Below are 16,556 nucleotides of genomic sequence, written 5' to 3'. Positions count from 1 at the left end.
GACTACGTCTTGTATTTCAAAGATTTAGAGGAGAGACTCGGAAGCTATATTAATTTGGATTATATAGAGAATGTAGATAATAAAAGGTTTACTTCCAGTTACTCTTTTATGCTAGTAGGTAGAGCTATTAGTTAAATGTCTAAGTTTTAGTCTGTAGTTATACTTTTTACTACTAGAATTAAATACATAATAGTGTATCGGTGACGAAGGCATTTAAGGAAGTTATTTGGTTGAAAGGAATAATAAATGAGTTGGAGCTTCAACAAGCAGTCGTGACGGTGTATTGTGATAGCGAGAACACGATTAATTTGACAAAGAATTTGGTATCTTACTCCCGAACTAAGCACATTGATGTTTACCATCACTTTATCTAATATATTTTAAAAGAATAAAATATTTTTTTGAGAATAATCACACTAGTTAGAAATAAATAGACATATATACAGAAGTTCAAGTTTCACGTGATTCCAATTAACTTGGATAAAAAGTAAGAGAAATCAAGTGTGCACAAAATAATACTTAGAAAAAGATAGGTAAATCAAGAGAGTAAAATTTAAACCATTCACTGTTTTACCTTTAATCATTTATTTATTCAGTACATTCATTGATGAAATGGTTGGGATAGACACTGCCGCAGGACATTCCGTATTATAGTACCACTTTCCCATGTGTACGGCTAAAAGTCACAGTCATCTTTTAGATGATGCAAAACTAAAATGGTGGGCTATTCCTGTTCCTATTATTCGTGTAAGCAATAAAGGTAGCTGCTCAAAGATCGGAAATGGAATTGCGTGCTAAGTGAGTATGCTTTTATCTTATTAACTCTATTGCCCACACTATAAATGTATATAAATGCATGTGGCTTATCTTATTGGTTTATCCATGCCATTCATCTTTTTTTTGGGGCTCATTTTAGTGGTTGCGCCATAAATTAAAATTTATCCAAAGCTCAAGCGGACCACACCAGAGGAACCAATGGGAATAATGATTTCTTCCGAGAGCCCACAGTTATGTTTATTTCTCATCCGACTTTCTCATGAGATCACACAAACATGGACGAAGCGAAAACACAAACATCAGTTTGATCCAATACTTCTGTGGCCAGTAAGAAGTTCTCAACGGTAGACATTCAATTCACACTGTTTCCTATGGTGTTGTCCATTTGAGCTTTGGATATGTTTCATTTTTTGAGAACAAGCCCTAAAATTATCTGGTAAATGGATGGACGGAGTGGATAAAATACATCAATTATGGTAGGCCCAACAGAGTTTACTCAGGACCCTAAGCCAACCAAGTTACTCAATACGCAATCCGCTTCCTGCCGTTGGAGCTGAAAGGTCCACATCACTCGCAACCGCTAATTATATGAACTTCGTAATGAAACCGCATGATGCTCAGCTCTTAAGCTTGGAAAAGTAGGCTACACATCCGGGTGATCTAGACCATTGATCTGTGACTCTGACGTATAGGACATGCATCATATCCATCAAGCCTTTTGTTTGCTCCGTTGAATGTGCATTGTTGCTGTATTCTCCTACCCATTAACAGGCCAACATTAAGATTGGTTAGAGTTCTTCAATCTGTGGAATTAGGGGAATTTTCCATCCACAGCAGTGTCCATCCGATCAACAGTCTGGATCACTAATCAATGAACCCCACTTGTTCCCTCCTGGCAAATAAATGCTCTGTTTCAGTTTTCTAAATAGGTGAAACCACCACAACAGAAGAATTCACCTTCTTTTACACAGATTTCGACCTAAACAAACAGGCCTTTAGATGAGCCATACAAGAGCATAGGTGGTCTACTCAAGAATCCAGTTCACTAAACTACTTTTGATGTAATCAGAGATCCTAAACACTTGGGTGGTGAAATCCTTCAAAATTCTTTTGTTCCTTTCTTTCCATCTGCCCCAACAAGACTGCTATCGGCATGATCAAGGGCGCCGCCGCGTATAAGACTCATTTCATATTGAACAGTTAAAGGGAGTGGCCCCAATTTTCTTAGGCCTCCAGGTAATGAATAAAGAAGTGGTGGATAGACTCTGCATCCTTTTTACACATGATGTCCATTAGGAATACCAATCCCTCTGTGGATGAGATGGTCCAATGTGAGTAATATGTCGGCAAAAACTGTCATGCCATATATTGAAATTGTTCTGCTCATATGATCACTACGGACGAGGTTAATCCAAAAGGATATTTATTGCCTTATAATTGAGGTTGAGTCAATGTATTCTGTATTACTTCAGAAGACAATACATCAATCTCCCCATCCTTCAAGGCTAACCACACATCAGCTGTTTAGGTTGCATTAGTGGGCCACTTGCAGTAAGGAGCCAATTCCCTGTGCATTTCTTGAAAGAGGAGATGTGCATAAAAGAGGTGGAAATAAAAGAAAATACACTTAAAAATATGTTTAAGGTGCATTATAGTGTTGGTATCTTTATAGAATTATTCTCACTCTACTAATGTTTAAACCAGTTTGTAAGAGGTTACAACAAATCCACCTCTGAAATGTAATAAGTATATATATCTATATATATATATATATTGAATTAGAGCAATGTGGACTTTGGCCTGCAAATCCAAAAACTTGCACCTTGAACACACTTATACAACATACATTCCTGACTTCTTTATTATATTTATTTTACAGTTTATACCCTGACTCTTTTTCTTTTCTTTTTTTCAATTTGCAATCTAAAATTGCTGAAATTTCTCAAAATCTTCAAAATAACTCAAGACCAAAAAAGACCAAATTTTAAAAATAACTAAAGACAAGAAAATGATAGAAAAGAAGATTGAGAGAAGATTGTTGTTTTCCGAATGAACCAATTTATTATTATTATTATAAATTAACAAAGAACACTTTGATTCCCTTTCACCTCCACTTCTCTCTACGGCAGTCAAGAAAGCTGCCAAACCCAATGACTTTGATGTGCTGGTAAAAATCACAATTTCTAGCTGTGATTACTCTCACTTGTAAACATTTCTCAACATTGCTTCCCAATTTCAAAATTATACAAACATGCAGCTCCAATCGCCACTGTACACTTGTTCTTGGTGTCACATATAGCACTTTTTGGAGCTTACCCAAGAATCAATTCAAGCATTACCAACCTTTCAAAATGATCCAAACTTTGGAAAACATCTACCAATAATCTCCGCAAGAGCAAGTCTCATTCCTAAAATGGTGGAAGCGATTCGAATCTCTTACAACGATCTCACGGCCAACGATCTTCGATATAAGCTTTATGGCACAATGACAATCACCACAAATGCGAAGATTCTTGATCACCGTTATCGCACTCCCCTCTGCAGTACTAACAAGCCCAAAGCCAATAGCTAGCCTCTCACTGTGGTAGGCCAACATTGCTTCCTTCTGTTCATCCTCCACATCATGTAACACAAACTGCTTATCAGGAACATAACCAAGCTCTTTCAATTTACCGCTCAAAAAATCCAGCTTTTCGTATATTTGCTTGCTCATTGGGTGGGACCTATCTCCACTCAAGAACTCATGCCTCGACCACTTTAGTGTAATCCAACTGCACCCAGGTGTCTTTATAATCCCTCTCTCTTTCATCATCGCTCTAATTCGCGAGACATCATTCCATCTACCGGACGAAGCATATATGTTCGACAATAAAATATAAGCAGCACTACTATGTGGTTCAAGATGGAATAACTGTTTTGCAGCTCTTCTACCCACTTCTAAGTGAGAATGCACCTTGCAAGCACCAAGTAGAGCCAGCCAGATCATTGAATTTGGACTCATGGGCATGTTTTTAATAAACTCCTCTGCTTCTTCCAAGTGTCCAGATCGACCCAAAACATCCACCATACATGCGTAGTGCTCAAGCCTCACATCAACGGATGGGTCCTGATTCAACAATTCAAAGAAATGCTGACCCTTCTCTAACATTCTACAATGGCTACAGGCAGTTAGCAATCCCACGAATGTGATTTCATCTGGTCGTACAGCAGCATGTACCATATGGTCAAAGAATTCAAGTGCAAGCTGGCCATACCCATGTTGTGCACATCCAACTATAATAGCATTCCATGAAACAAGGTTCCTCTTGCTCATGCTGTTAAACACGATCGCCCCATCGCTGATGTTTCCGCATTTGGTATACATGACAATGAGAGAATTCCCCACAAACACTTCAAGATCCAATCCCGCCTTAATGGTTTTTGTGTGGACCGCTTTTCCTCTATCAAGAGCCTCTAGCCTACAGCATGAATTCAATACACTGGTGAAAGTGGACTGGTTGGGCTTTATCCTGACCTTTGTCATGTTACAAAAAACTTCCAATGCACTTTCATGTTTATCGTTTGAGCCATAACCAGTTAAAAGAGCTGTCCATACAACCACATTTCTATTCTTGTTTTCTTCAAAAAGCTTGAAAGAATTTTCAATTCTCTTGCAATTTGCATAAAGAGTAATAAGCGAAGTAGAAACAAAAGTGTCGAAGACGTCACCCACCTTTACAAGATGGGCATGGAGCTGAATGCCTTGATCTAATGCTGGTATATTAGCACAAGCTGTAACCACACAAGCAAAGGTGCTTGAGGTGGGTTCAACTCCCGAAACCTGCATTTGCTGAAAGAAAACCAATGCTTTGTCCCTGTCCCCACACTGATCTAGCCCGCTGATCATCGTGGTCCACGAAATCACATTTGGATGAGGCATCTTTTCGAACAGTTTACAGGCATCTTCAATTCTACCATTGCTACAATACCCAAAAATCATTGAATTCCATGCAGCAGCATCCCTCGAAGGCATCTTATAAAACAATTCCTCTGCAACTTCAATTCTTCCAAACCGAGCAAACCCATCTACAATGGTGGTCCAAGAGACGCAATTTCTTTCAGGCATTTCGTCAAAAATTCTCCTAGCAATATCCAATTTCCCACAATCTACACACCCTTTGATCATTGAATTCCAAGAGACCACGTCGCGAGTCGGCATTTTGTAGAACATTTGGAGGGCTTCATTAATTCGATTCATTCGAGAGTAGCCCGTGATCATTATCGTATATAGGTAGACGTCGGGTGATGGGATTTTGTCGAAAACGCGACGGGCGTCATCTAATCTTTCATTTCCGATGTGATTGGAGATGATTGAATTCCATGAAGGAGTGCTTTTTGGGTAAGTATTTTTCATACCCACCAACGAAGCGAAGGATTTCTGACCAAGTATTGAAATCCAAGAAGAGAGTGTTCGTAACGATTTGAAATCCAGAATAATAGCGGGAAGTTTCTGCATGGTATTTCAAAGGAACAACGGAACCGAACATTCCACAACAACTGTTTTTGCTGAACCAAACATAGCAGGGCCCACGAGATGTACGGTACGGATCCGCCCCTTATCTTTCCACGGTTAAAGGGTTGCTCAATCATAGCCACCTCTACTATTCTATCGATTCACGATGGCAGATAAACGGTAGAGATCATTCCATTCAATGGGCCTGCTTTAAATGCCCCACTTTCTAAAACTTACAATCCTAACCATTCATTTTTCTCTCAGTAGGGTTCACTACATGTATGGTCACAGTCCACCGTCTGCCCTGTAATAAGAGTTGCACCAATTCAGGCTCACCGCCACAGTAAATCTGCAGGATCAAAGCCGTTCATCAGGTCCATCGGTTGGAGAGTGACTTGTCTACGATACATGAACCAGCTATGTGGGTGCGACGCTGACAGTAGGGCCCACCTCAATGTATGCATTGTATATCCACACCATCCATATGTTTTTCCAGATTATTTTCGTGTCTAGTACCAAAAATGAAGAAGATACAAATTTCAGGTGGACCACACGAGAGGAAACAGTGGTGGTTGAATGCCCACCATTAATAATGTATGTGACCATCCAACCCGTTGATAAGGTCAAACAGACCTGGATAAAAGAGAAAAACAAATATCAGCTTGATCGAAGACTTTTGATACATAAAAGAGTATATTATTTTCTATGAGTATTGTCTTATCCATCAAATTTGTGTTATTTTAGGAGGATTTAGTCATACAACTTTCTTTATCTTGCCATAAGATCATATCATCAATCCATCAAAATCAGAACGCTGATGAGCATCAGCAGGCCCACTTGATCCAGTCAGGGACATCAAAGCAACTAAGATGCACTGGACCCCAACAGGTGATCACGACACCAGATTGCTTCCTATTCAGGCCTAAGCATCATTAGACAATAAAAGCGGAGTTTCCTCTTCGTGTGCCGAGGTTGGTTTGTAGATGTGTCTCTGTCTTGGATGGGACTGTGGGGTCCATTTTGATATATGTGCCTTACATCCATACCGTCCATCCATTTTGATAGCTCATTTTAGGGCCTGATCCAAAAAATAAAGCTGATTCAAATCTTAGGTGGACCATACCACAGCAAACCGTCGTGATTGAATCCCCACCATTAAAAACTTCATAGGGTCCACCCGAATGTTTACTTTCCATCCATCCCGTTGATAAGGTCACAAAGATCTGGATGAAGAGACCATACAAATATCAGCTTGATCCAAAACTTTGGTGGTCCACATGAAGTTTTTAATGGTCAATTACGATGTTTCATGTACTATGCTTTACCTAATTTTTTTTTTTTTTTATCACAATCTAAAAATGAGTTTTCAAAACAAATGTACGATGTAGATATATAACACGTACATCCACCAAAGCTTAGCTCTTCATCATCATCGCCTCCAATATCATTGCTTGCTCAAGTTCTGCATGTTCTTTATTTTTGTGTTGACTTTCTAACATATACAGACAGAATAGATATAAAAAATGACACAATCATTATAGTCGAATTTACGAGGCTTTTGTTAAGTGAGCTCCTTAATTAAAATATTTACTTCAGCATCACAAATAAACACTAGATAATGGTTACTTGAACAAGAAAATTGAAAATGCAAATACGGGCACTATGCATTTTTCATATAAAATCACCATAGTTTCTATAGCTTGGTTCATCTGATATGTGGACTTGTCTCATTTTTGGACTTGGTTCACCTCATATGTGGACTTGTCTCATTTTTGGACTTGGTTCATTTTTGGACTTGGTTCACCTCATATGTGGACTTGTCTCATTTTTGGACTAATGCCATAATATTATATGATAAGATAGATGAACAACATGTATAAAAACAAATACATCTTAGCAGGGGCTACGGAGCTTTTCCAGCACCGACACATGAGTATTACTGCCGAATCCGAGTCCGTTTTACGTTAGAAAAATAAGAAAATAGGAAACATATAAGGCCAAAGAGGTAGACGAACAGCCTCTGACTCCACCATTCTTTTTGGTTATTCTAAACATGTATATCCACCCATACAAACATGTCCAATGAATTTCCATGTGGATGTAAAGAGTCAGTGTATTTATTGATTTATCTTTGTTTCTCTGACAGTAGAGATTTGTTCCCGCTGGAAATAACACGCGAGATCAGTCCAAACAGTGCCAGGCCATCCCAACAACCTTACATTATTATCATCATCTTTTATACGCGTCCCTATACTCTGGCCGTATCTGATGGTCCATACACATGCATTCATAAACGATAAACATGGGATGCATGTTTGATACTAAGCTGTTCAAATTGTGGGACCCGTTGTGGATGAGTTATATTCCTAAGATTGATTTGATTAGACAATAGCATCATCTGATTAATGGATATTTCTTTCTTGAATCTGGACCGAGGAATTCATACGACTTGGACAAGTTGACTTGGATTCGGTAGACACCAATCTGGCCGGACATCACGTGACAGGGTTGTGACGGGGTCTCGGGTCGACTCGGACGATTCATATATAACTCAGGAGTCTGTCTGAATCAGACTCGTTTGGTTGTCTTCTCTCCGTACATCCACCGGAGAAGCTTTACTTGCGATCTGGCCGTTCATATGGTCAATCCTACTAGGATTAATGGGAAATACAAAGCCTTTATAAGCCGTGAGAGGGTTGCAATTGCAAGAACTCAATTCCACTATTTCTTATGGTGTGGCCCACCTGAGTGATTTTTATGCTTGTTTTTTTAGATCACATCCTAACATGACTTGATGCAACCGATGGACTGAGTGGATAGCCCTATAATTATCTTAAATGGGTTATGGAGGCAACTTACGACACGTTTTAGCAACTCGGTTGCAACTCGTCCGGGTCAACTCATCCCAAAGACAAACGTTTAAACTATGTTTGCACTGCCAAGCTTTGCAGGTGAAGCCTGACCCACAAAACAATGTATGGCACCCAACGTTACGTGTGTATGGCATACAATCCATCCATCACATGGCCCCCACCATGTTTTGTATACAACATCTAATCCAATCATAAAATGAATCCCATAAAGATGAGTTGACAACTGAAAAATCAGCTCATTCCAAATCTCAGGTGAGTCACACCACATGATTTTAAAATTTTCTAGCATTTATCTTGGACAGTGATAGAATGTAAAAATAAAAAAAATAAAAATAATAAAAAATAAAAAAAGTGGGTCCCATATGTTCCGTACATACATGTGTACAGAGAGATTGAATGGCGTGAGCAAGATCCGAGAAATATAAATATTTGGAAGCGGACGTCTGTATCCCAACATGAGAGGCACCGGCTCTGGTCACATGGAACCCCATATGCCCAGCAAGATCGCCCCAGGATCGTTCCAAACGCATGGCCCGGTCTGCCATCTGGGCTGGGAGTGAATTTCGGACCGGTTTCCTCCTCGGTAACCGCACCGCCGTCTTGGATGGCTCCAGCTGGGCCACCTGTAGGGACCCACGTGAGCTACTTTCCTATGTGGGAGATCGAAATTTTGACACGTGGAGGGCCTAGAAGAGAAGGCACATGGGCATGGTGATAGGTTCGAGAAAATCATGTGACTGCATGTGCGTTCCGTTGGCTCGGGTGGCCCAGTTCTTGTTATAGGTACGGCTCCCTGCTCTGCCTCTACCTTTCACTTCGCTCGGCTCAGCTATCCGCTTGGCTTGGCTGCTCCTTTTTGGAAATGTTATAATGCTTCGCGGTATACGATCATATGGTGTGCCGGATCATCAAAACCGTACAAGCTGCGTGATGAGCCAGATCTTCATAGTGGATAGGACATCACAAAACTTGTACTGATAGGATTTACACCTGTGAACAGATAGGATCACTGTACAAATATTCGCTGTGTACCATTTTGGTGGCCCCACATCACATGTAACTCCTTGTGTATTCATTGATTTAGGTGGGACCATCAATATCCATGTCACGCGTCTCACGCTCAAAAGATAAAATGACCCTGCAGCCATTTTTGCTTTCCTTCGTCTATTTGTAGACTGCAGATCTGACGGCTGTGATAGACTAAACTGTAAAATTTGAGCCATTCATCGAAAATGTCTGATCAGATCAATACATACGACGGTGGATATCTGCCCCGGCCTCACATGCAGCCATTACTGTGCGGCCACCTTAGATGCATGTATATAGGAAACGGACTGGCTACTCCCCCTGCCACCAGCCAATGGCTGATGGTCGGTGCTCTGTGGGCCCCACCATGATGTATGTGTTTCATCCATGCCGTCCATCTATTTTTATAGATCATTTTATATATGTGGCCAAAACTAAGGTATATGCCAATCTCAATTGGGCCACATTACAGGAAACAGTGTTGAATGACTGTCAACCATTAAAAACTTTCTGGGAGCCATAAAAGTTTTGGATCAAGCTGATCTTTGCTTTTTCCCTTCATCTGGGTCTGTATGACCTAATCAAAAGATTGAATGTCAAATAAACAGTACAATGGGTATTAGGAGGATTTTAATGGTAGATATCCAATCACTATTGTTTTCCTGTGGTGTGGTACACCTGAGATTTGTATACCTCTCATTTTGGGCATCAAGCCCTAAAATGATCTTTAAAAGTGGATGAACGAAATGGATGAAACATATACATCATAGTGGGGCCCACAGAGCACCGACCATCAGCCACTGGGCTAGTGGCAGGGGGAGTGGCCAATCCGTTTCCATCGTATATAATACATGTTTTCGTGAATGAGTCCAAAAATAAAGCAATCCAAATCTTAGATAAGCCATAAGATGGAAAACAGCAGTGATTGATCATTAACAACTCATAATGAGCCATCAAAGTTTTAAATCAAGCCGACATTTGTCTTTTCCTCTCATCTACGTCTATATCACCTCATCAACCGGTTGAATGGTAAATAAACATTATGGTGGACCACAGGACGTTTTTAATAGTGGGGCATTCAATCAGCACTGTTTCCTCTAATATGGTCTTCCTGAGATCTGGATCTGCTTCATCTCCTAAAATGATCTAGATAAACAGGATGGACGGTGTTGATATGGAATACATACATCAAGGTGGCCCACACGGTAAGGGTCGCACCGTGCCGAGTGAGGTCGGGGACGCACCTAATCCTCTCATGGTGGTTATATACCCGAAGTCAACCGCAATGCCCGACTCGAGTGTGCTATGGTTCCTCGCTTACTAAATCGGTTAGTAGAACCTTGTCATTTTATACTCGATAGGGACCTCACTTCACCGGAAACGGATTGGCTACTCCCCCTGCCACCAGCCCGGTGGCTGGTGATCGGTGCTCTATGGTCTCCACCATAATGTATGTGTTTCATCCATGCCATTCATCCATTTTAAAATATCATTTTCGGGCTTGATCCAAAAAACAAGAGGTATATAAATATCAGGTGTACCACACCAAAGGAAAACAATGGTAATTAGATATCCACCATTAAAATCCTCCTAAGGCTCACTATACTGTTTATTTTACATCCAATATATTGATTAGGTCATACAGGCACAGATGAAGGTAAAAAACAAATATCATCTTGATACAAAACTTTTACGGCCCCCACAAAGTTTTTAATAATCGACGTTCATTCAACACCGTTTCCTGTAATGTGGTCCACTTTGAGATTGTGATATACCTCATTTTTGGTCTCATAACCTAAAATGATCTGGAAAAATAGATGGACGACATGGATGAAACACATACATTAAGGTGAGGTCCACAGAGCACCGACCATCAGCCATTGGCCGGTGGCATGGGGACTAGCCAATCTGTTTCCCACTTCACCCGACTATGTCTCTCGAGTTCTGAGAAAAACTTTCATACCTTGAAAGAGCGTGTGATGGTTTATACAGAAACACTATATCTTATATAATTAGATAAAAATAACTCAAAATAAACCGTTCAAATTGTGGGCTATGGTTTGAATAGAATATAAGTACAAATTTGTACGGATTTCATCACCTGTCTAGCTCGATGGGTGGACATTTTACAGACGCTTGAGATGAATATAATCAATGGTGTGAATTTAGTGAAACAATTGTCCATCATGTTGTAAATCGGACGTCTTAAATCTTGGCATTACCATGTTGCTCGACCAGTCAAGTGGCTGGCTCAACCGATCGAGGGTCCACTCGACCGGTCGAGGCTCGCTCGACTCAAAGTGTAGTCTATGGGTTTTGCTATTCCGTATTGCTCAGCCGGTCGGGGGCCACTCGACCAGTCGAGGCCCTCCTTTGACTAGTCGAGGGTTACGCAGATAGTACGTAAAATTTGTGCGGACTGCATAAATTTGAGGCGATTTCGCAGAGGTACGAAAGGGGAATTTTCTAAACTATAAATAAGGGTCTCTAGGGCTATTCTAGTGCATGCTAAGGCTTTCTAAAGGGGTTCTAAGGATTCTTAAAAGGGTTTTAGGGTTTCTAAAGGGTATAACAAGGGTGAGATTCGAGGTTGTTCGAATCGAGTAAGTCCTCTCTCTTTGTAATTTCTATTTCATAGTGAAATTTTGTCGCTTTTTGTTGCGATTTTTTCCCACAAGGGTTTTCCACGTTAAATCTGCGTGTTCTCTTGTGTTTGCTTGGTGCCATTGGATTGTTATCCGAGATTTAGATCTTTGTGATTCCGCAACACAAATCCCCAACAAGTGGTATCAGATCTAGATCTAGGATAGCAATCCAATGGCACAAATCGTGTAACGACCTCTTGCAAACCTTTCTTTTCAGCTCCTTTAACTTCAAACCACTCTGATTGCTTCACATAAATTTTCCTTTTCAATTTCTCTTGTAGAAGTGCAGACTCCACATTCATTCTTTCAGCTCAAGATCGCATTGGCCAACCAGCGCCAATCATGAATCTAATAGACACCTGATATACCGTCAGCGTGAATATCTCTGAAAAGCCGATCCCTTCTCTCTGAGTATAACCCTTCGCTACCAACATCTCTCTGTATCTATTCTGTATCCTCTTAAAAACCACTTACATCCAACTGCTTCCCGACCCACTGGAAGCTCTACCAGCTCCCATGCGTCGATCTGATACAACGAGTCCATCACATTGCCCATAGACACATTCCACTACTTAGCACCAGGCTTACTTAGAACCGTCTGAATAGAAGATGAATCCCTTGCAATATTGGAATCGTCTATATACCTCGCCAATATCTTGCATTATGCTATGTGATTCTTTACACAGATTGTTGCTCCACCTGCTCCGTATCTCCGTCCACGCATCTCAACCTTCCTGCCTTGCCCGCTCATGTGGCCATGCCCAACATACCACACACGTGCAGAGGTGGAATTCACTACAGCCATTACAACTCCACCTTTCGAAGTGCTCCCGATCAACCTGTACATGTTACTGAGTCGTTGCACTTCCATGATTACCCGTGCCCCCTTAGATACCTTAAGAGCACCATTAATAACTGTGAACTTGCAGCCCTTTGCCTTAAGTACGCCAAGAGAAATCAGATTTTTCTTTATGTGAGGCAAGGAACATGCCTCACATCAATCAGGGTACACTCTGTTCCATCAAACATCTTGATGCGTACCGTATCAATAGTCACAACATTACAAGTAATGTAATTGCCTATAAACACCTGTCTACCATCACACTCCCTGTAACTGGTGAACTAACTCCGATGAGGAGTCATGTGAAAAAATGTTCGTGTGTCTAGAATCCACTCGTCCTTACAATCATCGTATGACCGTTTGAGCGTAGACACAGATAAAACATCATCATCACATCCACTCGATCCATCTGACGTGGCGGGATTGGCCTCCATGTATGAAGCCTCAGAATCTTCTCTCTTAGATTTAGGATTTGTACAATCATTCTTCACATGTCCTTCCATCCCACAATTCTAGTATTTTACCTTTCTTTTGCCCTTGCCATTGAATTTGGACCTAAAACCTGAAGAACCTGTACCTTATTCAGAATTTCTACTCCTTGTAAGCAGTGCCTCAGAAGATATCTCAATGTTGATGTTAAGCTTTCTCATAACCTTTCCTTGAAGAGCTGATATAACAGTGTCAACACTCGGGGTTTTATTCGTGGAGCACATTGTGTCTTTGAATAACTCATAGATGTCGGAAGAAAATTCAGTAATATATATGCTTGTTCTTCATCTTTTATCACTTTATATTTAGTAATTTGCAAACTAATTTATTAAAGTTCCTAATGTAAGCATCCACATCTCCACTTTCTGTCATCTTGAAGTTATACCACTACCGCTTCAAGTATAGGCGATTTTCAGAGACTTTTTTCGCATAGACATCCTCTAACTTTGCCTATAACTTAGTTATAGTTTTTTTTTTCTCATGACATTGTAGAGAATCTTATCTGTGAGACATAAACGGATTAATAATAAAACTTTTTTATCAAGAGTATTCTATTCATTATCAGTCATAGTAGATTTTCGCTCCTCAAGAGCACCATATTCACCTTACTTGATTAAGGAACTGATCATCTTGATCTTACATAACTCAAACTTATTTTTTCCTGAGTACTTGTCAATATCATACCTAATACTTGCCATCATCACTAATCCCTTATATTCAAATCTGTACCCCAATAATTGCTCTGATACCACTTGTTGGGGATTTGTGCTGCAGAATCACACCAATCTAATATATAGGATAGCAATCCAATGGCACCAAGCAAACATAAGAGAACACAGATTTAATGTGGAAAACTCTTGTGGAAAAAAGCTACGACACAAAACGACAAAATTCCACTATAAAATAGAAATTACAAAGAGAGAGGACTTGCCCAATTCGAACAACCTCGAATCTCACCCTTGCAACAACATTTAGAAACCCTAAAACCCTTTTAGAAATCTTTGGAACCCATTTAGAAAGATTTAGCATGCCTTACAATAGCCCTAGGGATCTCTATTTATAGTTTAAGAAACTCCCTTTCCACACCTCTGTGAAACCACCGCAAATTTCCGCAATCCGCGCAAAATCCGCACATTATATGCATAACCCTTGACTAGTCAAAGGAGGGCCTCGACTGGTCGAACGGACCCTCGACCGGTTGAGCAAACCACTTGACTGGTCGAACAACAAAGAATAGCAAAACCCATAGACATTGTACTTCGAGTCCAGCCAGCCACTCGATTGGTCAAGCAGCATGGTAATACTAAGATTTAAGACATCCGATTTACAACACATCAATCATAGGTTAAAAGCAATCAAAATCTTAATGCTTATCAATGACCTATTTAAGTTAGTTTCTCAATATGAACCGTTTATTTTGATTTAATATATGACACGTGTACAACTACCGAGTGCCTGCGTATCAATTGCCACACCGTGCAGAGTATCAAATAACTCTCCGATTCGACCTTATATCCAGATTTTTTTAAAAAGTGGTTTATGATGGGCACGAGAAGTGGGATACCATAGCACGAAGCTCACGTGTCAATATTACACGTGTATGAGATCATATCCATCCATCAGTTGTGCCACGCCATTTAGATCGTCCGGTATAAAATCAGTTGATCATTTCCTTAGGTGGTTCCTGGACTACAAAGTTAAAATCTTAGTCTTTCAGATGGGCCTAGGAGTATCCGTTTAAAAACCACTTTAAGAGCAAGGCCTCGCAATTGATGGGCCATAGTTGTCCTCTATTTTTGTAAAGATGATCCTGGCCGTTGGAAAAGTGAATTCGAATTTAGTATCGAATAGCTAAGATTTTAAGATGAGGACGAGTTTTTGGAGCATGAACGTCAGAAGCAGGGGACCACCAAAATTTTCGAATACGAAAGACGGCCCCACCGTACGGCTCCAGGACGGTGAGCAAAATGGTAGAAGCGCGTATTTTAGATGACGAGGTGCGGCCCTGACCATGGGTCCGACATTTATGTATGTATTATAAATCCACACCATCTATCCTTTTTTCTGAGTCATTTTAGGGCTTGAGTATAAAAATAAAGCATACAAAAATCTTAGGAAGACCACGTCACAGGAAACAGTGGTGAATGACCATTAAAATCTTCAAAGAAGCCACAAAAGGTTTTGTATCAAGCTAATAATTATAATTTTAATCTTTATTCAAGTGCTCGTGGTTTTATCAACTGGTTGATTGCAAATAAATATTACAGTAAGCCCAAGAAAGTTTATTCAATGTCAGGCATTTAATCACAAGTCTTTCCTATGGTATAATCCACATTGCATTTGATCTATGATGCATACATCAATGGAGGCACCACCGTCAGGGACGCACCTAATCCCCTTCCTCTGTTGGCTACCACGTTCTAACTCTACCCCCCGGAAGTCGATTTGCTGGTGTACCACATGAGACATGTGTTGTATCCAAACCATCTGTTAACTTGGCAAACTCGGCTTAAGGCTTAGATGATTGAAAAAAAAAAAAGAAAAAAAAAAAGGACAGGTGTATAGATCAAGTGGACCACACTGCAGAAAGCAGCGGGGATTGAACATCTACCATTGAAATCATTTCTCACATGAGTTTTGGATCAATATATGATTACAAATGTTTTATTGAATTTAGGCACCGTAAATACATCATTGGAAGGTCAAGGTAACTTTAGCCTCTTTTTAATCGTTCGTACAATTCGTAGCTCCAGGAGTATCAACGCTCGTCAATGTGTACCCACGTCAGCTAAGTCGGTGGTGTGTAGCACACCAGCAAATCCGCTTCCCTCCCGTCCAACCAACGACCAAAAATCGGCCCGGCCAAAAACTCGGGTAGGCCAATACATTGTGAACAGCGTGGTGCGGCCTACTTGATTTTTCAGTCAGCGTTTTTTTTTTAAAAAATTTATAAAAGTGTTATTTAATCCTGATGAGGTCCACACCTGATAGAAAGGGTTGGATCACATGACACTCTACTGTGGCCACCACACATTCACATGAAATATTTCATGGCCTGCGCCCCTATCCCTATTGTTCCATGTGTGTGTCGCATCTGAGTTTTGGTTCGAGCTGATATTTATCTGAAAGACCTAACATGAAGGGACTGAAATGATGGACGGAGTGGATTTTATGGAAAAATCACGGAGGGCCCCACAGAGCTCGAGTACTGTATCCACTGAGTACAAGACCTCCTCTGCCGTAGAGAGTGTGGTACACGAATTCCAACGTAGCCAAGCCAAGCGGTGCAACTGTGCAAGCCAGATCTACAATCTGTCGTATCACTGAGGTCACATGTTGATCCAAAAACAGCGATTGGGAAGCAAAACTAGTGGGCCCCACGCTTCGTTGGCATTGACATTTCTATGATCCTT

General features: G+C 40.5%; 1 protein-coding gene across 1 annotated transcript; it reads right to left on the bottom strand.

The window, feature by feature from the left end:
- Window positions 1-2,824: 2,824 nt before the first annotated feature.
- Window positions 2,825-5,527, bottom strand: LOC131240804 (pentatricopeptide repeat-containing protein At5g46460, mitochondrial-like). The gene has a single exon (XM_058239287.1). The coding sequence runs from the start codon at window positions 5,270-5,272 to the stop codon at window positions 3,152-3,154; it is 2,121 nt and encodes a 706-aa protein (XP_058095270.1). The 5' UTR covers window positions 5,273-5,527; the 3' UTR covers window positions 2,825-3,151.
- Between the last annotated feature and the right edge of the window lie 11,029 nt (window positions 5,528-16,556).

The sequence above is a fragment of the Magnolia sinica genome, chromosome 3 (assembly GCF_029962835.1).
Source record: "Magnolia sinica isolate HGM2019 chromosome 3, MsV1, whole genome shotgun sequence".
NCBI lineage: Eukaryota > Viridiplantae > Streptophyta > Magnoliopsida > Magnoliales > Magnoliaceae > Magnolia > Magnolia sinica.
This window is presented reverse-complemented; position numbering and strand designations above follow the sequence as displayed.